At 40.3% G+C, this 26,682-nt stretch overlaps 3 protein-coding genes across 4 annotated transcripts; 1 reads left to right on the top strand and 2 right to left on the bottom strand.

Annotated features, from left to right (window-relative positions):
• Positions 1 to 522: 522 nt before the first annotated feature.
• On the bottom strand, positions 523 to 8,086 carry eif3ja (eukaryotic translation initiation factor 3, subunit Ja). The gene is made up of 8 exons (XM_058408173.1): positions 8,002 to 8,086; positions 7,792 to 7,880; positions 5,930 to 5,984; positions 5,752 to 5,849; positions 3,414 to 3,528; positions 3,106 to 3,270; positions 2,905 to 2,978; positions 523 to 1,110 (listed from the first exon to the last, which is right to left on the bottom strand). The coding sequence occupies exons 1-8, from the start codon at positions 8,021 to 8,023 to the stop codon at positions 979 to 981; spliced, it is 750 nt and encodes a 249-aa protein (XP_058264156.1). The 5' UTR covers positions 8,024 to 8,086; the 3' UTR covers positions 523 to 978.
• A 3,885-nt stretch (positions 8,087 to 11,971) lies between these two features.
• On the top strand, positions 11,972 to 24,490 carry apba2a (amyloid beta (A4) precursor protein-binding, family A, member 2a). 2 transcript variants are annotated; one of them, XM_058407410.1, is made up of 12 exons: positions 11,972 to 12,317; positions 14,979 to 16,527; positions 16,687 to 16,770; positions 16,873 to 16,912; positions 17,829 to 17,974; positions 18,185 to 18,271; positions 18,887 to 19,072; positions 19,496 to 19,675; positions 19,791 to 20,003; positions 20,959 to 21,078; positions 21,188 to 21,328; positions 21,416 to 24,490. In XM_058407410.1, exons 2-12 carry the CDS (start codon positions 15,007 to 15,009, stop codon positions 21,485 to 21,487), a joined length of 2,790 nt encoding a protein of 929 aa, XP_058263393.1. In that variant the 5' UTR covers positions 11,972 to 12,317; positions 14,979 to 15,006; the 3' UTR covers positions 21,488 to 24,490. The 2 variants fall into 2 exon arrangements, with proteins under 2 accessions (XP_058263393.1, XP_058263392.1); XM_058407409.1 differs by lacking the exon at positions 11,972 to 12,317 and adding an exon at positions 12,436 to 12,560 and having other exon boundaries at positions 21,416 to 24,489.
• Positions 24,028 to 26,661, bottom strand: duox2 (dual oxidase 2). Its single transcript, XM_058407411.1, has 8 exons — positions 26,270 to 26,661; positions 25,791 to 25,963; positions 25,583 to 25,640; positions 25,260 to 25,394; positions 24,961 to 25,168; positions 24,638 to 24,852; positions 24,296 to 24,519; positions 24,028 to 24,167 (listed from the first exon to the last, which is right to left on the bottom strand). The coding sequence occupies exons 1-8, from the start codon at positions 26,400 to 26,402 to the stop codon at positions 24,159 to 24,161; spliced, it is 1,155 nt and encodes a 384-aa protein (XP_058263394.1). The 5' UTR covers positions 26,403 to 26,661; the 3' UTR covers positions 24,028 to 24,158.
• Between the last annotated feature and the right edge of the window lie 21 nt (positions 26,662 to 26,682).

The following is a 26,682-nucleotide window of genomic DNA, read 5'->3' as shown; positions in this document are numbered from 1 at the left end:
TCGACATGTTAGGCTCGATGCATCTAAACAAAGATTTTATACATGATCATCCTAGAAGTAGAAAAATTAAACTGTTTACATAGCTTTCCATAAGCGTGTGACTGCTCCTTAAGGTCATGCTTTACATTAAGCTTCGTTTTAAAGAACATTATTCACAGTATGAACAATACGTGTTGGGTAAATCGTCAGATAAATACAGTATACCTACCCTGACTGGTGTTTATTGTATCTGTGATTAAAAATACGCCAACGGAAATGAACAATAATTCATTTATTTTGACAATTTTTGATTCGCTCTTCGATGAAATAAACACTGGTTATTATGGGTAAGCTTGTTTGGTTAGGTCATTAAATAAAAAGGGAGATATATATTAGATATTAATGCTGCTGTTCATGTAAATGAAATAATGTCAGTTAAGGGAACCTTAATGTAAAGCTTTTAAAAGCAATCACTTTGTGTGTCCTCAGCAAAAGCATTGACCAGTAATGTGTATAAATGTCATAATGCAAGGACAGCAGAAATGTATTCAAAATACATAACGTATAGACATTTATTTCTGAAATTTGCATAGAATGTCAAATTTATTCGTAATGTCAAGTAGCTCTTTTAAACAGTAACACTGTCAAACTCTTCTTTTTTTGTACACTTTCACGTCTGTTCCACGTCGGTCAGTTCTCACTTTCAAACTTTCACTAAAAGGACCTGATTCTGACCTTCTTCTTTTTTTTTCTTCTCCGCGGCAACACTAGAAATGACCTAGTCAATAATAATAATAAAAAAAAAAAAACCAGAGAACCTGCTTCACTTAAGTCTTTCTCAGAGTAAACCACTTAAGCTTAGGCTAGTGTGTGTTACATGGGATATGGGTCAGTTTTCTAGCTCGATTCGGGAAGTGGGTCTGGCTGGAGGGAGAGGTCATGCGCTGTAGAGGTGTAGGTTTCGTCACTCGAAGAATACGATGGGTTACGAAGCAGGGGTCACATGAAATCCTCGTAGTCTTGTGCGTAACCTCCGTCGAACTCGCCGTAGTCATCGAAGTCGTCTTTCATCTTGGCTTTTAAACCACCTCCTGGTAAGCCGCCTTTCTTTTTCTTCTTTCCTTTATTTTGCTGTTTGTTTATCAGTGACCAAGAGAAAGGAACGACACAGAAGGTGGTTAGGCAGCAGCCTATAAATATCCTGAGGCCAAAAAAATTAATCTGACACCATCTGGTACAGAATAAAATGGCCATTTTATGCCATCATACATTACTGATTCTATACACTATACGTACACCGTCACTGAGCACTTTATTAGGAACACCTACTAATTAACGGAATTATCTAATCAGCCAATCATGTGGCAGCAGCAGGATATATACAATCGTGTGGATCTTCAGTTAACGTTCACATCAAACATCAGCACAGAGAAGAAAAACCTAGCGTGATCTCACTGACCGTGGTGGGGTTGGGTACTGAACTCTGTACTTTTAAGGATACCGACCGAATTAGTACAGATTCAGACTAAATCCAAATTTCTGCGCCATATTTCAGTACCTGAGAACACATCTGCACAAGAGTACATCAGAGAAAGAAAGAGAGCATCACCATGTGACGCAACATCACCCCTGCAGCTTGTTCAAACACGACAATGGCTAACCGAAAACGTTCGCAAGTGTGGCCGCATTTTACAAAATTAGACGCAGACATTGCTATTTGCAATATTTGTAATTCTATTAAAAATTCTATTTGTAATAGGAAGCACCTAAAAAAAAGTAACCTTAAAGTTATGCGAGATGTCAGAAAACCTGGCACGAAACTATTTACATGTAAATATTACAGTATACAAACATCACACAGAATGTAAAGTACCGAAAAAAGTACCATTGGGTACCGGTACCAAATTACAGGTAAAAATGTGAACAGTACCCAACCCTAGATCATGGCATGGTTGTTGACAGCATGGTTTGAGTATTTCAGAAACTCCAGATCTCCTGAGATTTTCATGCAAAACAGTCTCTAAGGTTTAGACAAAATGGTGCAAAAAACTAACCAGTTCTGCTGGTGGAAATGCCCTGATGAGAGATCAGAGAACATGGGCAACGCACTATTTATAAAGCATCACAACGTTGTGGTGGATGGGCTACAACAGTAGAAGACTACATTTGATTTCAATCCTGTTCAGCCAAGAACAACAATCAGAGGCTATAGTGGGCACAGGATCACCAAAACTGGACAGCTGAAGGTTCTAATCTTAAGTAAGTAGCATCTGAAATACTACTAACAACCAGCTGTCTGGCACCAACAACCAAAAACAGTCAAAGTAACTGACATGACATTTATCCCTCCTTCTGATGACTGTTGTGAACAAGAACGTAAGGGATATATACATACACCAATCAGCCATAACATTATGACCACCTGCCTAATATTGTGTGGGTCCCCCTTATGCTGCCAAAACAACCCTGACCCATAGAGGCATAGACTCCACTAGATCCCTGAAGGTGTGCTGTGGTATCTGGCACCAAGATGTTTGCAGCAGATCCTTTAAGTCCTGTAAGTTGCAACTTATAGGACTTAAAGTATACTTTTGATAGATACTGACCACTGCAGACCGGGAACACCCCACAAGAGCTGCAGTTTTGGAGATGCTCTGATCCAGTGGTCTAGCCATCACAATTTGGCCCTTCGTCAAACTCGCTCAAATCCTTACGCTTGTCCATTTTTCCTGCTTCTAACACATCAACTCTGAGGACAAAATGTTCACTTGCTGCCTAATATATCCCACCCACTAACAGGTGCCATGATGAGGAGATCATCAGTCTTATTCACTTCACCTCTCACTGCTCACAATGTTATACATATATACAGAGAGAGAGAGAGAGAGATTATTAATGTACTGCACTAGAATCCAGACAGCCTACCTTTTCTTGCCTCTGCTTCTCACTGAGTAACACTGTGAGCGAGTTGTTGATTTTCTTCAAATCTTCAACTTCCACTGAAACAAATGACACAGTCACAGTCGAAACACGTGTAAGAACACTGAGACATAGATGTAAACAAAATGGACAGAGATGACCAGGATTGACCGTATTAACAAACAGTTGTGTATGAGCCAAACTCACGTGAAAGACACAGGTCTCTGAACAGTGACTCCAAGAAGCTGGAATAGTGTATAGACTTCTCATAGAGAGAGATTTTCTCTTTCAGCAACCGCTCAAACTCTGTAAAGTCATCTTTGGAGGAAGGGCTCATGGCGTCTATTCCTGTTACGTTATTCGATACGATGCCTAACAGAGAAACGAGTGACAAACATGAGATCCTTAACAGGACATTATGCATAGATGTACATGTACAGACATCTTATCATAATAATAAAGCTCATAGAACGTGGAGATATAAAGTTATAAAGATATAAAGAGATATCACTCACCAAAAGCATCTTTGGCTAGTTCCAAATCTGAATCCTCCTGAAGCTTCTTCACTCTAAGTTTTTCCGCCAACTCCTCCTCAGGTGTGCATTCTGTGCTGTCTTTAGATTCCTCTAACTGCCATAGACACAATCCTCATCAATTAACAACAATTAACTGTTTATTTCTCAGAATAAAAACACACCGTCTTTTAATTCTATAATGAATTCTTTTATAAGGACCTCGTTTTAGACGACCCAAATGCTTCATGCATGCCTAAGATATAATATTATGCAGAGGCATCTCTTTGTATTATGTTCCCTCGAGTTAGGATAGGACAGAGAGAACCGTGTTGATCTGTGTTAATGAATCTGACGTCCCAGAAAGAAGCGCAGACATTAGAGATAAAACACTTTAACATAAAAGTTGAAAATAATAATAATCATAATCATAATATGGGGGCAGTGGTGGCTCAAGTGGGCTCTGGGTTGTTGATCGGAGGATCGGGGTTCAAGCCAATACGAAGCGTATGTAAACTGTATGGCTGCTTACAAAGAACAGACCCAAGCCAAGCATTCCATGTCAAGTCATGCCATCAAACTCGGGCTAAAAATAGAACAGACCACCCACAGCACCAGTCTGTCAACAAAAAAAAAAAAAACGCCCAAAAAATCACCTAGCTTTTGATCGCATGCCGAAGGCAAGTCTGTATCGTGGGTTGATTCTTTCCAAACAGCTTTTTTCTTCTTCTTTCGGCTGTTCCCTTTAGGGGTCACCACAGTGACACCGACCCCCTGCATGTCTTCCCTCACCACATCCATAACCCTCCTCCTCTCCTTTCCCGATGGTTCCATCCTCAGCATTTTTCTTCCAATATAATCCATATCCCTCCTCTGCACATGCCCAAACCACCTCAATCTCGCCTCTCTTACTTTATCTCCAAATCATTTCACCTGTGCTGTCCCTCTAATATCCTCATTTCTAATCCTCTCCATCCCCGTCAACTCAAATCGCAGCATCCTCAACTCTGCCACCTCCAGCTCAGCCCTGTCTTTTTGTCAGCGCCATCGTCTCCAAACCATACAACATAGCTGGTCTCACCAGTCTTGTACTCTGTTGCAGACACCCTTCTGTCACAAATCACTCCTCCAACTCTTCTACACTCAGTCCACCCTGCCTGTACTCTCTTCCACACTCTCCATTACTCTGGACCCCAAGTATTTAAACTCATCCACCTTCCTCACCTCGACTCCTTGAAACTGCACCATTCCACTGCCCTCCATCTCATTCACGTGCATGTGCTCCGTATTGTCCCTACTGACTTTCATTCCCCTCCTCTGTAGTGCTGACCTCCACCTCTCCAGGCTCATCTCAACCTCCTCTCTACTCTCACTACAGATCACATATTCGAAACAGCTTTCGCTGACTGGAAAAAAAATCAGTAAAATTCGTGAACTCGCTTCGCTTGGCTTTCCACCAACACAAGTTTTGGATGGACGGACGTACGTGCAACTTAGCCGGCGTTTGGTTCAGTTCGTTTGTATGCCAATGCCAATTTATTGCTAAATTTCATTTCTTAAGGTGAAAAGGGAGGGCATTCGTATGCCGAGGTTCCGATGTACTTAGTAGCTTACAAATACAACACCATGGTGCTCAAAGTAGGGTCTGTGCCTTTTAAAGAAATCTTACAGTGGTAGAAAACATACCACAAAAAGTATATCATCAGTCTGAACGTGTTTAATCCAAACCTGAATAACTGAAAAAACAAAACAGTTCTCATGATAATGTTTAGTGGATCGAACGTTTAGAAATCGAAAGCTCTTTGGTTCTAATAAATACCCCAAATATTTCTGTACCCATATAAATAATCATCCTAGAATTTAAATAGTTTAATTTGTTTCACAGTTTCAGTGATCCCTGGCTACGAAAAGTTTTACAACACAGAATGCTGCTGCACTCGAGTCACAGATTCGACTAGTCCATGAGTATCTATAGTCCCAGACTGAATACCGCTCTCGTAGGCTTATCTATCTCTACACTGTTTGGTGTAGAAGCCTCATACGTGAGCATTCACACCCTTCTAGCTGACCGCTTTTGTGGTCTGTTAGATAAAGAATAACTTCACTGTGTGTTTGAGTCAGAGGATCAAAAGTTGCTTAAAAGATAAAAAACTTGTCTGTGTTAAGCAAGTAGAGCACAATGGTACAAAGATTACAAACTACTCCACAGGCATTGTGTTGCGTATGTGCACTACAGCATCATGAGCAATTATTACGGCCATGAGCAGGAACACACTGTAGTGCAATACAGGAAACACAGTCTTTAAGGAACAAGATCCACCATTCTTCGTTCTTCGCTCACCTGCTTTCGAAACTCCTCTTGTTTTTTCTTCTGTAAACTCTCCTTCTCTTTGATTTTATCGCTTAGTTTTTTCTTCTCTGATGGCTTTGTGACTGCAGCTAGGAAATAAAAACCCATGTCAGACAAAACAAACAAGCTGAAAGTTGGACTGCTTAAAAGTATACATGCTTTAATTCACCTGTTTTTGTCTCTGTCACCTTTTCTTCTTCCTCCTCTTCGTCATCCCAATTATCCTGCAGGGAAAAAAAGGGATATATCTTTATAAAAGAAGGATGGTGTGTAAAGAATATAACATGATGGGCCATGGTGTTCTAGGGAAATCAAATACAAGATGATGTGATGTGGAATGTCATGAAGTGAAGACATCACCCTGATCTTTTCCTGTCTGGTTTTATTTTATATTTATTCAAGAACATGTCAATGTTTCTCCTCTTCTCCACTTAGATTTTCTACCTAATTTAGTTCATGGCCAATTCCAAAACCATCTAGCACAGCGCTTCTCAAAGTCCTGAACTCTGCTCCGGATCCGGACTCGGAGGGAATTCGATCCTGACCCGCCTTCATTTCGTATTTCAGGAGCACTAATTGTGTGTAAGGGATTAAAAGTGTGGATTCCCTACTTTGATAAACGCATCTTAAACTTGTAAATCATTTGTTTAGGTTTTTATTTTGGAGATGGTCCAAAATGAAAGTGAAGGCGAGATATTAAAAGTTTTCCTTTTGTTGCAGTGAGCGTATGACGCAATCGGGCAGGGCGACCGGGCGACTCTTCACAGCATTAAGCGTTTGGATGGGTGAGGATGTCAGTTTCCAGGAAATGAAAAGTTGATGAAGAAAATTTTCGAGAGTTTTCAGAGATGATTGGACAGAGAGATATGCCTTCATTTTGCACGAAGCCGTTCTGTTCGATTTGTAACGAGACGGCTGGAGTTGTGAAGAGTGGAAACGCCACTATGAAACAAAACAGACAATTTCATCAACTATTAATGTTATTAATGTATTTTGAATGCAAAAGGCACTTGTTGCCAATTGTTCCAGACCTTTACCTTAAATTCAGATTTAGACCTCTGAATGCAGACTCTGAGAACCCCTGATCTAGCAGCTCGCCCCATTACACATTATCTAGCAACCAGAGAGGGTGTAGGAGATGTAGAAGTGGGTGGATAGCATATTCTTTTAAGCAGGGGATACATCCTTCAAGCAGTGTCAATCAAATGTGTTCAAACCGTTGGTGGAATATGCGATCTACAACCTTCTACAGGTATGAGCTCACACACTCCCATGATAGCGAGAGAGAACGCCACCCTCGGCCAGTCTTGCTCTCATGAGCTTAGTCATGGATTACTTCAAACACTGAAGTAAACAGTTCCCTTATCAGTTCAACAGACGTTCCCTCAACCAGTTTCTTGTTTCTTTAAATCTCTCAAACTTATAAAGCGTCATGTTACCGGGAAAAACAGAAAGCACTCTGCCCTAAAGACTCTCCATTGTCCAGCTTTACAAAGTACTGACACTGGAGACTCCTTCCATATCTCCTCACAATCAATGATGACACAACTATACAGATATCAACTGTTATTTGAAATATGTGCTCTCGGTGTAGGGAACTGTCACTGCTTCAGCAGACATCTGGATCACCACCATCGTTGTACTAACAGTTTGAGGAAGAAGCACACATGCGAGTGTGATGGTCAGGTGTCCACAAACCTTTGGCCGTACGGTGTATGTTTGATGAATGATCCCAGATACATTTCAAGACCCTGATACTTCACGGATGTAATGAGTGATATTAAGAACACGTGTATGCTCTGTTATTCAGTCGTGCTGCACTTTCATCTCAAATCATCTCGCCATCATTATTCAGATTAGCTAGCACTGCTAACTGATGGAGGCATAGCGCCTAATCGCCTACCCAGGCTGGCTAGCTAACTTCGATGGAAGGTTGTTTAACAGATCGTCACACTGAATAAGAGTGAATAAACCCGGTGAGGTGTGGTTAGAAAAGGTCAGCAGCTCAGGCAGCAGGTTGAAGTTACTAACTTTAACGTCTTCGTCCTCATCCTCGCCTTCCCACTTGTCATGCACTGAAGCCTTCTTGATGGGTTCTTCTGGCTCAAAACTGTCAGCATCTGGGACAGAAGGAGAAAGCGTTTCATTAGGCAAGACAATGACACGCTGTTACACGGACTGCACATTTCTTCTGGACACCAAAAGAGTGAATAAACACCGGACACGCCGTGTATTTCTCACCCCAAGAATCGGCGTCCGCCATTTCGAAAGGACCACTGAAGTGCAGGGTGCTGAACAGCCCATAACAAAGCTACTTCTGCCGGGGAACTAGGGAAATGTTTCAAAATAAAGGTCCAGTACTGTTATACCACTAATATTACTATTACTATTACTATTACTATAGCTACTACTACTACTACTACTACTACTACTACTAATAATAATAATAATAATAATAATAATAATAATAATAATAATTTTTCGATTCAATTTTATTTGTATAGCGCTTTTATCAATGCACATTGTCTCAAAGCAGCTTTACAGAACCTAAGAAACATAATACAAAAGTCCAAGGTTAATATTAGACAAAAAATTCAGACTTATATTCAAATTTATTTGTATTAATCCCTAATGAGCAAGGTGGCAAGATGGTAAGAGGAAGAAACCTTGAGAGGAACCAGACTCAAAACCACCGGAGACTGTGATTATAAATGATTATAAACGCCGGAGAGTGTGATTATAAATGATTATAAACACCAGAGAGTGAGATTATAAATGATTATAGACACCAGAGAAAGTGTGATTATAAATGATTATAAACACCAGAGAGTGTGATTATAAATGATTAGTAACACCAGAGAGTGTGATTATAAATGATTCTAAACACCGGAGAGTGTGATTATAAAAGATTATAAACACCAGAGTGTAATTATGAATGATTGTAAACACCAGAGAGTGTGATTATAAATGATTATAAACACCAGAGAGTGTGATTATAAATGATTATAGACACCAGAGAAAGTGTGATTATAAATGATTATAGACACCGGAGAGTGTGATTATAAATGATTATAAACGCGGGAGAGTGTGATTATAAATGATTATAAACACCAGAGAGTGAGATTATAAATGATTATAGACACCAGAGAAAGTGTGATTATAAATGATTATAAACACCAGAGAGTGTGATTATAAATGATTAGTAACACCAGAGAGTGTGATTATAAATGATTATAAACACCGGAGAGTGTGATTATAAATGATTATAAACACCAGAGAGTGAGATTATAAATGATTATAGACACCAGAGAAAGTGTGATTATAAATGATTATAAACACCAGAGAGTGTGATTATAAATGATTAGTAACACCAGAGAGTGTGATTATAAATGATTATAAACACCGGAGAGTGTGATTATAAAAGATTATAAACACCAGAGTGTAATTATGAATGATTGTAAACACCAGAGAGTGTGATTATAAATGATTATAAACACCAGAGAGTGTGATTATAAATGATTATAAACACCAGAGAGTGTGATTATAAATGATTATAGACACCAGAGAAAGTGTGATTATAAATGATTATAAACACCAGAGAGTGTGATTATAAATGATTAGTAACACCAGAGAGTGTGATTATAAATGATTATAAACACTGGAGAGTGTGATTATAAATGATTATAAACACCAGAGTGTGATTCTAAATGATTATAAACACCGGAGAGTGTGATTATAATTTATTATAAACACCAGAGAGTGTGATTATAAATGATTATAAACACTGGAGAGTGTGATTATAAATGATTATAAACACCAGAGAGTGTGATTATAAATGATTATAAACACTGGAGAGTGTGATTATAAATGATTATAAACACCGGAGAGTGTGATTATAAATGATTATAAACACTGGAGAGTGTGATTATAAATGATTATAAACACCAGAGTGTAATTATGAATGACTGTAAACACCAGAGAGTGTGATTATAAATGATTATAAACACCAGAGACTGTGATTATAAATGATTATAAACACCAGAGAGTGTGATTATAAATGATTATAAACACTGGAGAGTGTGATTATAAATGATTATAAACACCAGAGTGTAATTATGAATGATTGTAAACACCAGAGAGTGTGATTATAAATGATTATAAACACCAGAGACTGTGATTATAAATGATTATAAACACCGGAGAGTGTGATTATGAATAATGTCCTTTCTACAGTCATATACAGTCAGTTGGAATTGTGTGATGGAGATACAGCATATGTAGTATGTTACTTCGTGCATCAATTAGGAGCTCGTTGTCCTCAAAGTCCACATGGGGTTGGCGTGTTCTCTTAGAATGTCCAAAAACTTCATGAAGCAGAATCCAACTGGAGCTGGTCCATCTCTGGATGCCTCGGGATACTCTCAGGGTCGGCCTCTTCTCATTGAAGGTCTGAAATCTTCATGAAGCGGAATACAACTGGAACTGATGCCTTGGGATGGGTAGAAAAAGAGAAACAAGTGGAAAGGAATTAGCGTAGCTGCTCTTCATAATATTAACAAGCACTATATGATAATGTGCATTTGATCAGATGTACTGGAGCAGAAGGTTATGGGATGGATTATGTGTATGTATGAGCTATATCTTTAATTTACATTTAAACTGGAAGTGTAATAATAACAAATATCCATTGTGTCTCCTGCCCTGTGCCACAGCCTCCCCATGAGCCTGTGTAAGATAAACTGTTTAGAAGATGGATGAATGAATGGATAGATGGATGGATGAATAAATGGATGGATGAATAAATGGATGGATGGATGGTTGGATGGAAGGATGGATGGATGGATAGATGTTGTTGTTGTTGTTGTTGTTGTTGGTATGACATTATCAACTCATCACAAAGCAGTTTAAATGGACAATTACAAAGCGAAGCCATGAGTCTGGAAATAATAAATAATGAAAAATCTTGAACTCGATATGATCCACATTTCCATTCAGAGTTCCTCACAGACCTGCTGCTGGGTTGTTTTCTTTTATAGGTCTCTTTGGGGAAAAGCACATTCCAAGAATTTTAGCCAATTTAAATGCATAGATGTTGTCCTGACATTTGAGATCCTTGTAAGAATGTGGTCAGAATTACATCTACACTGTGATAGCCAAGGTTTTTAATCTTCTGCACAAGATCTCAGCAGGTTTTCATTCAGCCAGTCAGGATCCACACCTGAGTCCACTTATTTAAACAGCTTATCTGGGTCTTTATATAATTTTAGGTGTGGCTAGAATAAAGGCTTATATGTGAACATGGGAATCGCTTACAGAGAATTGTTTACAGAGCAAATCAGTAGACCTTGTAGCGTGCAAGAAACCGCAAATTAATTATTTGTTTTGGTTTATGTTTTTTTGGTTTATAGTTATAATAATAATATAGTTTTGGTTTATAGTTTATAATATCTATGAAGATATTATTTTCCTTTTGTATGTCCCAAAGTGGTTTATTCCTCTTATACCACAACCATTTGCCAGCACTGACATCTATTAGTGCTTATCCTGGTATCTTAGGGAATCTGGAGCTTATCGCAGAGGGGCACCACAGACGTCGTATACATACTACAGACAAATTAGAGATGCTGGTGCATGTCTATGCACTGGGAGAGGAAATCGGAGTACTCAGAGGAGTTACATTTACTGTTGGGCGACTTCTGTGAAACAAGTTTGTTCCTATTATCAATTGCATTACACTGTTACATTCATCCAGTCAGATCCACAGACTTCATATAGTTTAGGGTTCTGCAGGCCCCTGTTAAAAACTAGGCTGGCTTGCAGCTATCTTATCTTCCTCACGCTTAATAAATTCTTACAGTATATACAACAGGTGAAGTGAATCAGACTGATGATCTCCTCATCATGGCACCTGTTAGTGGGTGGGATTTATTAGGCAGCAAGTGAACATTTTGTCCTCAAAGTTGTTGTTAAAAGCAGGAAAAATGGACAAGCGTAAGGATTTGAGCGAGTTTGATGAAGGGACAAATTGTGATGGCTAGACCACTGGATCAGAGCATCTCCAAAACTGCTGCTCTTGTGGGGTGTTCCCGGTCTGCGATGGTCAGTATCTATCAAAAGTGGTCCAAGGAAGGAACATTTGTGAACTGGTGACAGGGTCATGGGCGGCCAAGGCTCGCTGATGTACGTGGGGAGTGAAGGCTGGCCCGTGTGATCCGATTCAACAGACGAGCTACTGTTGCTCAAATTGCTGAAGAAGTTAATGCTTGTTCTGATAGAAAGGGGTCAGAATACACAGTGCAGGACGGGTCAGGGCTGTTTTGGACCAACATAACATTAAGCAGGTGGTCATAATGTTACGCCTGGTTGGTGTATAAGCGCCATAATCACTGTCAGCAGGCTGTAAAAATGACTTTTATTTTGATCCGCAGCACCTGCACCCGGTTTTCAGTATTGCTCGTGCGTTTGCTGCTGGCTTTGTCCAGTTTTCATACAATTGCTGCGGTGACCACTGGAATAGGATGGCTACTCGGAATTCTGTTTATTTGATGCAGTAAAAGGTAAAGTGAACGCACTTTCACAAGGTTGCATGCATGTGTAAAAGACATCCGTTTTCTTTTTGGCCTCTGTTTCTTTAAGACACTAAGGCTCTGTCCCGGGATGCTGAGTGTGTGTGTGTGTGTGTGTGCGCGCGCGCGCGTGCTGCATCCACGTTCCCTTATACCTTATACCTTTTCCATCATCCACGCTTTAATCTCCCAGATGTATAAAACAAGCCCAAGATTTTACACGTGAATCCTCTGGTAAGCTTGTTTAGAAACTATCTGTGTGAAAGTATTTGTGTGAAAAATGCGTAGAAGGGATCTGGTGTTTTCATTAGTCATGTTTTCTGTAAGTGGACGCAATCCTTGGACAGTGGAGACAAGACAACTGCACCAAAAGCAGAAGTGTATTATGTCTGCAGTGTGGGATATTATGTCTGTAATGACGCATCTCTAAGGTTTGTGGGCGAATGGATGGAAATGACAGCCTATGTGTGTGTGTGTGTGTGTGTGTGTGTGATTGAACCAGCACAGGAATAATTACAAAAGCCTATGTAGATGTAGGTGTGTGTATGTGTGTGTGTGTGTGTGTATTTGTTTTGAACTAGCAGTGGAATGATTACAACAGCCTATGTAGATATGTAGATGTGTGTGTGTGTGTGTGTGTGTGTTTGAACTAGCAGAGGAATAATTACAAAAGCCTATGTAGGTGTGTGTGTGTGCGTGTGTGTGTGCGTGTGTGTGAACTAGCAGAGGAATAATTACAAAAGCCTATGTAGGTGTGTGTGTGTGTGTGCGTGTGTGTGTGCGTGTGTGAACTAGCAGAGGAATCATTACAAAAGCCTATGTAGGTGTGTGTGTGTGCGTGTGTGTGTGTGTGCGTGTGTGTGAACTAGCAGAGGAATAATTACAAAAGCCTATGTAGATGCAGGTGTGTGTGTGTGTGTGATTGAATTAACAGAGGAATAATTACAAAAACCTATGTAGTTGTAGGTGTGTGTGTGTGTGTGTGAACTAGCAGAGGAATAATTAAAAAAGCCTATGTAGATGTAGGTGTGTGTGTGTGTGTGTTTGAACTAGCAGAGGAATCCATTTCCCTTCACTGGAGCTGATAGGCCCTCCATATAGCGCTCCATATAGCCTGATTCGCCAAAGCTGGACTGGAAGAACCTGAGTGACCTCCACTGACCTCAACCTCACTGATAATTTTTGGGATGAACTGGAATGCTGACTGCGCCCCAGGCCTCAAAATCAGTGCCTGACTGCTCTAATACTTTTGTGCCTGAATAAGCACAAAATCCCCATAGCCACGCTCCAAAATCCTTCCCGGAATTGTGGAGGTTATTATAATAGCAAAAGGGGGACTAAGTCTGGAATAGAAGGTTCAAAAAGCACATACGGATGTGATTGGTCAGGTGTCCGCATACTTTCATACATACAGTATACACAGATCAGCCATAACATTATGACCACTGACCAGTGAAGTGAATAAGACTGATGATCTCCTCATCATGTCACCTGTTAGTGGGTGGGATATATTAAGCAGCAAGTGAACATTTTGTCCTCAAAGTTGATGTTAGAAGCAGGAAAAATTGACAAGCGTAAGGATTTAAGCGAGTTTGACGAAGGGCCAGATTGTGATAGCTAGACCACTGGATCAGAGCATCTCCAAAACTGCAGCTCTTGTGGGGTGTTCCCGGTCTGCAGTGGTCAGTATCTATCAAAAGTGGTCCAAGGAAGGAACAGTGGTGAACCGCAGACAGGGTCATGGACAACCAAGGCTCATTGATGCACATAAAAGGGGGACCAACACAATATTAGGCTGGTGGTCATAATGTTATGGCTGATTGGTTTATGTAGAGCTTTCTGCAATTACTCCTTATTGACCCTTATGGGAGAACATTATCTTTTATCAGGAAAGAGGAATTACTGCAGTCTGTAATCAGCATGTAGCCTAAACATTCCTACTGACACATGGTGCTTAATTGTGATGACCTTCCTCAGATTTTAGTTAGGATAAAGATTGTGCAGCGTGTAGTGTTGCTTCCTCACAGCTACAGTTTCCCCGGATCAATTCAGAGCTCCAGTTACTGTCTGTATGAAGTTTCAGGTGTTCTCACTTCCTTCAAGTTCTTTGGTTTCCTCCCAAGTCCCAAAAACAGGCCAATTGGTGCACTGGTCACTATAAAATGCAGCTATGTTAGAATTAGTAACTATGTGAATTCACTGTGTGAATTCTGACCAGAATAAACTGGTATAGAATCACTGATATAGAATAAACTGGTTATTGATTATGAATTGTTATGCTAGGGGTAATAAAACTTTTTAAATAAAAAGGCAAATTGTAATTACAAGTAAGCCTTGTAATCACTACTGGACAACAGAAAATTGTTTCAGCTGCTGGTTCAGTCCTACTGAATGGAAACTGTGGGAAAGACCAGGACCTACTGGAGGAATTATATGTCACAGTTGGCTTGGGAACATCTGGAGATCCCTCAGGATGAGCTAGATTCAGTGACCAGGGATTTAAAAAATCTAAACTGACCTTTTCAGCCTGTTGCCATGACCTTATAGCACGAAAAGTGGATGAAAAATGAATAAATAATTGAAAGAATGGACGAGCTATTCTACTGTCACTTTTAAGACCGTTACTATACTTCTTTATTCTTTGTTTTTCAGTACTGTAGGAATCCCACTGAAGCCAGTTATGGCTCTCAGACAAATCCAGGGTTCCAGGGCAGTTCCTGATGATCCACAATGTGTCTCATCTCTACCAGAGCAGACAGTTAAACACTCCAGAGACAGAGTGGATCCTGAAGAACCTCAAAGCAGTAACACAGAAAGCCAGTCAAGCACACCAGTCCCAGCCAGCTTCTGTCCCACTGATGGCTCTGTCTCAGGGGAAGATTTCGACCATAGAGATAGTCCTATTCATCATGACAGCATGGAGGAAGACTCGCTGTCTGAATATGATAACGTAGGCTCAGAGGAGGAAGAAGAGCAGGACTATGAGGAAGACGAGGAACTGCACACCGACGCAGATGGGATGACTTACTATGTTCACTGTTGTCCTGAAGATGAAAGTTATTTGGAAGGAATAGACTGTCATGAGGGTGCTGAAAGCAATAATAGACCAAGTACTTCCAAAGAACCGGATGCTCAAGGAAATTCAGGAGATACCTGGGAATTCTCTGAGGGATTTTATGAAGTAATCCAGCAAGGTACAGAGAAGCTGGTCCATAAAGGTCCTGAGCCTATTACAAAGCCTACTTTCATTCAGGCTCCCATGGCTGAGGACGAAGAAGATGATGAAGAAGAAGATGCAGATGATGTAGAAGAAGAGGAAGATGACGACGATGATGTTGATGATGATGATGCTGATGTTGATGACGATGCTGTGGAGGAAGATGAAACGTATTTTGATTATGAACAAGAGGAGGCGAGCGGAAGTCAGGATGGAAATGTCTGTAAAGGGCAATGTGATTTACGAGAGGGCAGTAAAAACCCACGACAGGGTTCGAATTACAGTAAAGGAATGAGTAGAGACTTAAGTAGAGATTACAGAGTGGATAAAAGCATCCCAGAGAAGTGTAAGGGTGATGCTCAGAGGTCATTTATTGGTCAAAGAGAAAGCAATAAAAAGAGCAATACTGAAGTTGATTATTCAGGAAACTCTGAAGTGGGCAGGGCAGATAAAAACTCAAAACAAGGGTCTATATTCAGAGGGCATCAGATTGGTAAAGAGGACAGAGGCAGCAGAAACTGCAGACTTAATGCTATAACCAACCCTGAGGAAACTGCAAATACAGATTTTAAAAAGAGACTTTCCTACAGAGATCATGGAAGAGAAGAAAGAGAAGACCAGTGTTCACTTGTGGCTTGCGACAGTCCTGAAGACAGTATAGGCAGGGGACATGGGTGTCCTCATAGCTATAGAGCAAAGACTGGGAGGGATAGGGAGCGGTCGGTGGACACAGACGAGGATATGGATCAGATTGTGAATGATGTGAAAACAAAAATAAAAGTAGGACCTCAGAGCACGGGGACAGATCGGAGTAAGTCGTGTGATGAGAAGAGGATTCCAGAAAGTTCACAAGTATCAATGCTTAGACCACACAGGGAAGAAAACAGATCCAGTGCCCCTAACACATCCACAAAGCCTCTTGACCCACAGCTGCAGAAAGACCTGACCAGACCTACTAAAGAAGATCTACTAAATAAAGGCCAGGTAACAGTTTAAAAATCACTTAATAACACATGTATGCTTGGCTGTACAGTTTGTGTTTGAGCTTGAGTATCTGTTTACATAATTTATATATAAGTTTATAAGTTCAGGAAACCACTAGAGATTAAGGTGGAATAAATGAAAATTTTATACAATCTTCAGGTAACTCAAAGCAGCCCACAGCACTGCACAGTAAATCCACAGTCTGAAACGAACACCTCGGCAAGCAACCGTAATCTCCCTCAGGTGAGAACGGAGGAACGGGGCTTTCTTTACACCTGTTTTGGAAAAGCCAAAATTTGAAACCTGTGTGAATCTGCAGTCTAACAGATTTCCTTTACTTTACAGCAAGGAAAGAGAAATCACTCTTTCCCAAGCTTTGTGGATGGTAAGCATTATCTGTTCTATTTTCATTCAAGTGCTATATCTCCAAAACATAATAAGGAAATAAATCATTTAATCATAAGTGATATGTACCCTGATCAGGCATAACATTATGACCACCTGCCTAATATTGTGTCGGTCCCCCTTTTGCTGTCAGAACAGCCCTGATCCATCGAGGCATGGACTACACTAGATCCCTGAAGGTGTGCTGTGGTATCTGGCACCAAGATGTTCTCAGCAGATCCTTTACGCACATCCCACAGATGCTCAGTTGGATTGAGATCTGGGGAATTTGGAGGCCAAGTCAACACCTCAAACTGGTTGTTGTGCTCATCAAACCATTCCTGAAGCATTTTTGCTTTGTGGCACGGCGCGTTATCCTGCTGAAAGAGGCCACCGCCATCAGGGAATACCGTTTCCATGAAAGGGTGTAAATGGATATTTACAGGACTTAAAGGACTTACAGAACTTAAAGGATATTTTTGATAGATACTGACCACTGCAGACTGGGAACACCCCATAAGAGCTGCAGTTTTGGAGATGCTCTGATCCAGTGGTCTAGCCATCACAATTTGGCCCTTTTGGTCAAACTCGCTCAAATCCTTACGCTTGTCCATTTTTCCTGCTTCTAACACATCAACTCTGAGGACAAAATGTTGACTTGCTGCCTAATATATCCCACCCACTAACAGGTGCCATGATGAGGAGATCATCAGTCTTATTCACTTCACCGGTCACTGCTCATAATGTTATGCCTGATCGGTGTATGTTTTATATGTACTGTGATTATGTAAATGAATTAATAGATAGAGACATAGATGTACTTAATTCATCCCAAGTGGATATATGGTCGAAATGCCTATTCATATATTTTTCTTATGGCACAACCCATTGCTTAAGTATTTATGTCTCTTATAAAGTCCCAGGCCCATGTGAACCAGAGGACCTCATCGACGGGATCATCTTTGCTGCTAACTACCTCGGGTCCACTCAACTTCTCTCGGACAGAAACCCGTCCAAGAGTGTGCGCATGATGCAAGCTCAGGAAGCTGTGGACAGAGTAAAGGTGGTGTAATAAAAACCTTTATAAAAGAAGCTTTAGATCCATATTTGATGGCCTTTTTTTAAAATTATTATTAATATCTTTAATAAGCATAACAAATCATAATCCCCTTGTGGCTGTTAATTTATGTTGGACATTGTCATAATGATGCTTGGGTAAAATGTCTACTCTGGCCACAAGATGTAGCCATAACTCTTCTGTTGTGTGTTTTAGTGTGTGGATAAAGAGAGCCAGAGCCCGATCGAGGTTGACCTCTTCATTTCAACAAAGGCCATCAAAGTGCTCAATGCTGACACACAGGTTCGCAGTTTCATAATATTAGTAAGAATAGTTAAGTTTTCATTTAAGGTTAATTAGTCAACTAGACTCTAAATACAGTGTAACTGAAGATACCCTGTAGGAAAATATGTAAAAATCCTGTATGAAATATCCTAAACTGTAACGTCTCTCTTTCTGCATGTATTTCACTCACATTTAAAAATCCCATACTGACTGCAGGACATTTTGCCAGCTGGTATCTGATTACAGTCTGAACTGATCAAGCTTACGTCGATTTCGCTATGGAATGTAATTATCCCAAAAACTTTATCAAAGTGTGTGACATTCACTACAGGAAAGCGCACTTAGCTAGCAAGGTTTTAGATATCTTTAGAAAGACTGACTGCTTTTGCAGCCACATTCGTTAAACTGGCTCCTTACCCAAGATGGTATTTAAAGGAAGATAACCTAGGCAGGATTAAAAAGTCATTTTGGTTGGTTGCCAATAATTCAGCCACACTGACACGTGACAGACTTTTCTAGACCACCGTACACATATAACCAGGGTATTGAAGCGACACATAAAATGAATTCTTGTATGTTTTAGCATTTATTTGAACTAGTATGTTAGCTGATATTGTATCTCTTCTGATTCAGGAAACGATGGTAGACAATGCTCTTCGGACCATCTCCTACATTGCAGACATTGGAAGTGTGGTTGTCTTGATGGCTCGCAGACGAGTGTCGCAGTCTGCTGCACTCGACTGTAATGAAACCAGTCTGAACTCTGCAGAGGCCAGGAAGCAGTACCGAATGATCTGTTACGTCTTTGAGTCTGAGGATGTAAGTCAAGACTGTACCCTGATTGCGCACTGATACCATAATATTGCTTATATAAGAGCTAAGGTACAAGATTTTTTGTGCAGTTTTGTTCTTATATAGTTGCTCAAATGATAATGCTGTTATAACTGCCTACACACAAGCACTAATCATTATAGCATGTTTTATGAGGGTAGATGTTATAAAAGGCCGTCATAAATCAGGTTAAAGCCAAAATTCTAGGCCTTGTTTGATCATTTTATGTAATTATTACTAATCCGTATAATTTCCATGTCCCTGATTGTAGATGATCTCACTGAAAAGTGTATGATTATGTAACTGCTCATGACCTCACTTTCATTCTGTGATTTGCCTTGACTGAGCATGCTGTCTCACTCAAGCATTCTCCTGTCTTCTGAGCTTTCACTCTCCCCTCCCCAACTTCAGGCCCAGCTCATTGCACAGTCCATTGGTCAGGCGTTTAGCATGGCCTACCAAGAATTTCTGAGAGCAAATGGGATCAACCCTAAGGACCTCAGCCAGAAAGACTACAGTGATATTCTTAATTCACAAGAGATGTACAACGATGATCTCATCCACTTCTCGAACTCTGAGAACTGTAAAGAGGTATGGGAGTATCAAAGCTACTCGGACAACATTCTGTACAAAATAACAGCTAGTGTAGAGCATTCTGTTCCCTCCGTTCCCTGCTGACCCTGCCCTGTCCTTTCTCTTTTTGTAGCTGCACCTGGAAAAGCAGAAAGGGGAGATTCTTGGGGTTGTGATAGTAGAGTCTGGCTGGGGGTCTATCCTGCCCACAGTTATCCTGGCCTGCATGCTGAACAGTGGGCCAGCTGCGCGGTCAGGGAAGCTCAACGTGGGTGATCAGATAATGGCTGTCAATGACACAAGTCTGGTGGGATTGCCCCTGGCCACATGCCAGGGCATCATTAAGGTTTTTATGCATTTTTATGAATTCATCTTATGCTCATTTGTGTTTCTCAAATTTTTATTTTAATTCTTAAAGTACTTGGTAGAAAGCTGTCGAAATTCAATACACTGTGTACACATTTTAAAATTTCTCAATTCTCTGTATTTAGCAATCAAGTGAAAGGCAATGTGTGGACACTGTGGCAAATTATAATGTGCATATTAATCTCCACACATAATCCACACCTAATACACTATACTGCCAAGAGTTTTGGGACGTCTGCCTTTACATGCACATGAATGTAATATGGAGTTGTCCCGCCCTTTGTAGCTATAACAGCTTCAACTCTTCTGGGAAGGCTTTCCACAAGGTTTAGGAGTGTGTTTATGGGAATTTTTGACCATTAATCTAGAAACACATTTGTGAGGTCAGGCACTGATGTTGGACGAGAAGGTCTGGCTCACAGTCTCCGCTCTAATTCCTGTCACTGGAACTAAGGGACTGAACCCAACCCCTGAAAAACAACACTTGAATCCAATGATTTGCGGGGTGTCCCAAAACTTTTGGCAATACAAGTGTACATCAAAGTTAGGATAATTTAATGGAAAATAGAACCGAACATACATGGTATGATCTACTCACTGCAAAAGCCATTGCATATGACTTTCATAATTATCATACTCATCAGTGCACTGTGGATAGGCAAAACATTCCCATTAGGATGTAATTGATACACCAATGGATAAAGGTGATCAGTCAGAATAAGGGACAGGTTTGTAAGGTAAGGAACACAAACTATGCCAGTAAAATCCTCCCAACAGCATTAAAGGGCCGCTGTTTTCACTTAATCACCATTTAAAGTTCCTTTTAGCTGCTTTTGTTTTTGCCGAGTAATAATTTGAATAAAGAATAACATTTTGGGACTGATGTTTATGTGTACAGTTCTGTGTGTGTGTGTGTGTGTTTATGTTTATTCCAGGGCTTGAAGAATCAGTTACAGGTAAAGCTGAGTGTAGTAAGCTGCCCTCCTGTGACCATGGTGCTAATAAAGAGACCAGATCTGCAGTACCCTTTAGGCTTCAGCGTACAGAATGGCATAGTGAGTCCACTTTAACTGGATGATATACTGTACGTGATGCTTGGCATGCACTATGTTGACTAATATTACTGGAAGAACATTATGTTGTAGAAACAAACTGTCTTTCTAGATCTGTAGCCTGATGCGAGGAGGAATAGCAGAACGTGGAGGAGTGCGTGTGGGGCATCGAATAATCGAGATTAATGCACAGAGTGTAGTTGCCATGGCGCATGAGAAAATTGTCCATGCCCTATCGGTGTCTGTCGGAGAGGTCAGTGTACTCTTTTAAGGGGATTTAAACTCAAGCTTTATGTGTGTTGACGTTATTTGAGACTCACAATGCTTTACTTATCCACAGATTCATATGAAGACTATGCCAGCTGTGATGTTCAGACTGCTTACTGGACAAGAAACCCCAATGTACATCTAATGGCAATGCTCTGGAAGCTCTGTAATGCTCGGTGCAACTCCATACACTTAAAAAAAAAAGATCTAGAATAAGGATTTCTTTGGCTTGTCACCAAGAAGGACCTCCTAAAGGTTTTACCAGAGTGTTTCCCTACCCTTCCAAGTAGAAAGCGTAAAAAATCCTCCGAAAACCTTTCTTCCTTCCGAGTGTAGATTTAACCCCTAATCTGTTCTGTGAACACAGCATCATTGTTGTGCATTCTGCTAATATACTAATTCAACATCTAGTACATTCAATTAGAGAAACTGACATCAGGCCTAATCCTTATTTGATCATGCTCTCCAGTGCATTTACAGTGTGTATGCTTCGTCATAAAAAGAGAACACGAAAGGCAAACTATTTTTAATTCTCATGTTGGGAGAAAGTTGAAATGTTAAGGTTAAGGTTTAACACTGACATAAAATGCAAGATATCTCAGAATAAATTAGGCTTGCAGAGCTCAAAAGGCCAAGGTAGTTGAATGAATCTTCTGAATGATAGTCTCCTCCTCTTGTTTTTTAACCTCGGGGAAATACAATGCATGACTGTGTTCCGTCCAGGTGAGCTGTAGCTTATAGAATGTCGGCTCTGTCAGACCTAGTAAACAAATACAGCTCTAGTCATATGAAGTCTCCCCTGACGGTTCTAGTTCCTCTGCTTGCTCTGCCTTGCATGGTTATCTTTTTTTAATATATTGGGATTTATTTTTAATGCTGTACAGAGTAGACTTGTTTCTCAGCTGACTTTTATTTACTAAGACTAGATATCTATGCAGATTCATCAGCTGATCCGGGAATGATGCTATCTGTGCTCATATTTATCCATTAATGTTTCATTCATTTTCAGTCATTTGTGGAGGATCGCCTGACTTCCAAAGAAGAGATGTTTTACATACCGATTAGAATAGATTTTAACACCCATCATATGACACATTGGGCTGATTTAAATCACATCATATGTTATGTTGTATTTGAATCTGTGCCTTTGAACCTCCGCCTTCACCCAAAATGCTTTTTTTTGGCTACCAGTTTATGAAACTGGTCTTTTGAGATGTTTTAATATAATACAATGCAAAAAAAAAAATGTTTCGCCACTTTGGGTTTACTTAGCCTTGGAAGAGCCTGTTAAAGGTTTTTTCTCTCCGCTGGGTGGTCAAAAGAAAGAAAGTGGACGAATGTGCAATTCTGCAGGTTGATTGACTTGAGCAGTGTAAACATTGTTATAAATTTGTTTTCATATCTAACAACAGAATAATATTTTCTTTAAGGAAAAACATCCATATATCTATGTGGAATTATATATATACACACTACCAGTCAAAAGTTTGATGTTTATTACGAAATACACAATAATGTTGTTTGAACAGTTGATATTGAGATATGTCTGCTACTGATGCTCTGTAAAGCCTTCATAACGCCTCTAATCTGAGGTGCTGTTAATTGGTGATTTCTGAGGCTGGTAACTCTAAATGAACTTCTCCTCTGCAGCAGAGGTAAATTTTAGTCTTGCTTTACTGGGATGGTCTTCATGTGAGCCAGTTTCATCATGGTGCTTGATGGGTTTTGCAAATGCACTTGACAATACTGTTCTTGCAAGAACTATTCCAGAACACCTGACCTTCGTGTCTTAAAATAACAACTGACTGTTTTTTGTTGTCATTACATATGGATTACTTAAGTCCATGTGTGTTATTTCATAGTTTTGAAATCTCCAGTATTGTGCTAGAACGTAGAAAAGAAATCCCTAAACAAAAAACATTGAATTAAAAGGTGTGTCCAAACTTTTGACTGGTAGTGTATATAATACAGTGGGTATACACTGATCAGGCATAACATTATGACCACCTGACCTGTCAGGCACTGTGTATTCTGACACCTTTCTATCAGAACCAGCATTAACTTCTTCAACAATTTGAGCAACAGTAGCTCGTCTGTTGGATCGGCCTTGACTGCCCATGACCCTGTCGCCGGTTCACCGCTGTTCCTTCCTTGGACCACTTTTGATAGATACTGACCACTGCAGACCGGGAACACCCCACAAGAGCTGCAGTTTTGGAGATGCTCTGATCCAGTGGTCTAGCCATCACAATTTGGCCCTTCGTCAAACTCGCTCAAATCCTTACACTTGTACATTTTTCCTGCTTCTAACACATCAACTTTGAGGACAAAATGTTGACTTTCTGCCTAATATATCCCACCCACTAACAGGTGCCATGATGAGGAGATCATCAGTCTTATTCACTTCACCTCTCACTGCTCATAATGTTATACCTGATCAGTGTATACACGATGTGCTTTACTCTCTGGAGTTATCTGTTCCAGCAACCTATGCCAGGTGACTGAACTAGAAAACATAAAACAAACATAAGGAATATGGAGAACTGGCATTATTGTCCACCATCAGAGTGGGTTTTGTGCATTATTAATTTAATTGCTCTGAAAACAATGTTTTTCATATATATTTATTTTTTTCTCAACTTAAATGTATATACATATTTACACATATATGTACGTATGTGAGATTACAACAGAAAAAAAATGTTTACATTTGTGTTTACAGCAACCCCCAGCTTAAAAAAAAAAATCTTCATTCTGAAGGATGTGTGATTTTCAAGTATTGGAAATAATGGCCTTGCTGGCTTCAAGCTGGTTTCTCAAAGCTTCTGTGGACACATGCATCATTTTTATTCATCAGTGTTAAGACAATGACTTTTCTTAATATTTAAGCATCATATGAAGGTTCATATTAGTTCCAATGACAAAGGTATTTGATAAGGATATGTAGACTTACAGTTAAAGAGGAGATCTGCTGTGGTTCTTGGTTCATTCTTTTTATAGTCACGCCTTCTAAGCTCACTCCATCTAGGAAGCTGGTGTTGATGTAACCCTCTGATATTGAATACATGTCATTATCATCATCCTCATCCACCCCGACACTGAAAGCTTCCCTCATCTTCTCTGGGATCAGGCAATCCAGCAGAATCACTACAAAACCAATCGCTGCACACAATAAACCTGTAAACCAGAAGAGTGTGTTATTCCTAAGCAAGCCGCTTTTCTCTTATGTGATTTAAAAATATCTTAAATTAATGTTTTGTGTATGCCAGTAAAACACTCGACACAGGATACGTACCAGTGGCTATGGCTAACCAGAAGGAATGGCTATATTCAGGTTCAAAGGATTCTGTGCCTATAGAGAAGCTGCACTGTGGGATGTTGTATATTGTGGAAAAGGAGGCCAAGGAGAAGAAGATAAAAGCCGCCGTAGCAACCATCATGAAGCCGGCGTAAAGGATGACGGGCATTGAGAAGAGGATGTTGGCCACTATCCAGCAGCAAAAAGCCGTCCTGTGGGAAAGAGTGAGAGACACCATTCTTTACTGTACCTGTTTGTATTTGTTGAATAGGCCTTGTTTCTACATTCTGAAGACGGTGTCAATGATCGCGGTGTCTTACCACAGGGTGGCCGAGGCGTATCTGCCTGAGTACTGGTACTGATAGATGAGACTGCAGGGGCTGTCCAAGGTGAACTTCTCAGCAATATACAGGATGGGGTTGGGAAGACCTTTTTCCAGGGCATCAGAATAATCGTCACCTGTGACTCCAGCCCATGTGAACATTTCGTTGTAGTCTATGGTCTCATTGAACTGTACCACAGGGTCTCCTAAAGGGACAGAAAAAAATATTCACTTAGAATTTTACAACATGTTTAATTAATTAACCTGTAGTTGAGACAGAGTTTCCGGCTGACTGACCTCTGAGCGTGATGTTAATTCCATACAGGCCCACGTGCAGACCCACCTCAGCATTCACCACAACGTTACTGAAGGATTTGTATGTAGTGTTGGCCTTCAACCAACCTTCAGCCCAGTCGCAGGTGAAGTTTAGAGCTGTGAACAGGACATTTCATTCTCAGTGTATAAAGTTATGATAGCCAACATTTCCAGCTTATATAATGGATATGTTTAGGAGGTTATTTCATATGACAGCAAAAATTCATTATAGATCATTATCATTAATGTTTTACAGGGTGGATGAATGATTACTTAATATGTATTTTAAAAGGTTAGGTACTTACCAACTATGACCACTCCTACGAATAAGCTTATAATTATCCTGAATGTCCAAAGAATCCTCTGAAAGGGAAAAAAACAATTCTGTAACATTAGTACGCCATTAGTAAAATCCTGAAGTTTTTTTTTTTTCTTCTTTAAACTGTGGTAGCACAAGTAGCCTCTAAGCGAGGTGTTCTTAGTGGATGGACTCTTGTATTTGAGTGCCCTTACCGAACGGCCACGTATCCCGGGCACAATGAGGAGCAAGGTGACGAGCAGAGTCAGGAACACCAGGATGACAGCGAGCAGGCTGCCGCTGAAAATGAACGAGGTCCTTTGTAGCGGGTAGAATGGGTAAATGTCATCGTAGAAAGTCATCTTCTCTCCAAATCCGTGCGCTAAAGCTGAAAGCACACCGCGGCACAGAGAGGACAGGAGCTCAGTTACCGGCAGATACTCAAGATAAGAGCCTGCTTCACTGGAGTGCATCTCTGATTTACAAACATATCTCCTGAAGCCTCTTTCTACAGCCTTGATTTATTTATTTATGCGGTTGTGTATTATTTAATAATTACAAAATAGTACAAAAATCAGTTCCAATTCCCATTATTATGCTAATTAACGATGCAGGCCTAATTATAAGATCTTGTAACCTGATCCCTGGCGCATATTTCCATCAACTTGTATTTAATGTGATCATGGTGGCTTACCTGTAAGCACAAGAAACAAGGCAAAGTGTGCACAAAACGTGCAGGATAGTCGCAGTCCAGGGGGAATTGTCTTTCCACAGCGGTGAGCATCTTTTATATCCTCACACCTCCTGCGCTCCGGCTTCATTTGCATAGACGGTAGGTTCAAGAATGGAGGTGTGAACCAGCAATGACCATCCCTTCTCTGATAAGGCTAGCACTTTGTTTCAGCCCGCGAGGACTCTTTAGTTGTGTCCGCTTACTACCTGCGTGTGTGTGTGTTTTTTTCCCTTCCTTCTTTCTTTCTTTCTTTCTTTCTTTCTGCCTGTACTCAGGTAACACCGCTGAGGCGCGCGCAGCGGTCAGGGCTTCACTCCTGTCTGTATTGAAAGGACACTGAAAAGTTTCTGGGTTTCTTCTGAGTTTTTTTTTTT

The sequence above is a fragment of the Hemibagrus wyckioides genome, linkage group LG14 (genome assembly GCF_019097595.1).
Source record: "Hemibagrus wyckioides isolate EC202008001 linkage group LG14, SWU_Hwy_1.0, whole genome shotgun sequence".
In the NCBI taxonomy this organism is placed as follows: domain Eukaryota; kingdom Metazoa; phylum Chordata; class Actinopteri; order Siluriformes; family Bagridae; genus Hemibagrus; species Hemibagrus wyckioides.
This window is presented reverse-complemented; position numbering and strand designations above follow the sequence as displayed.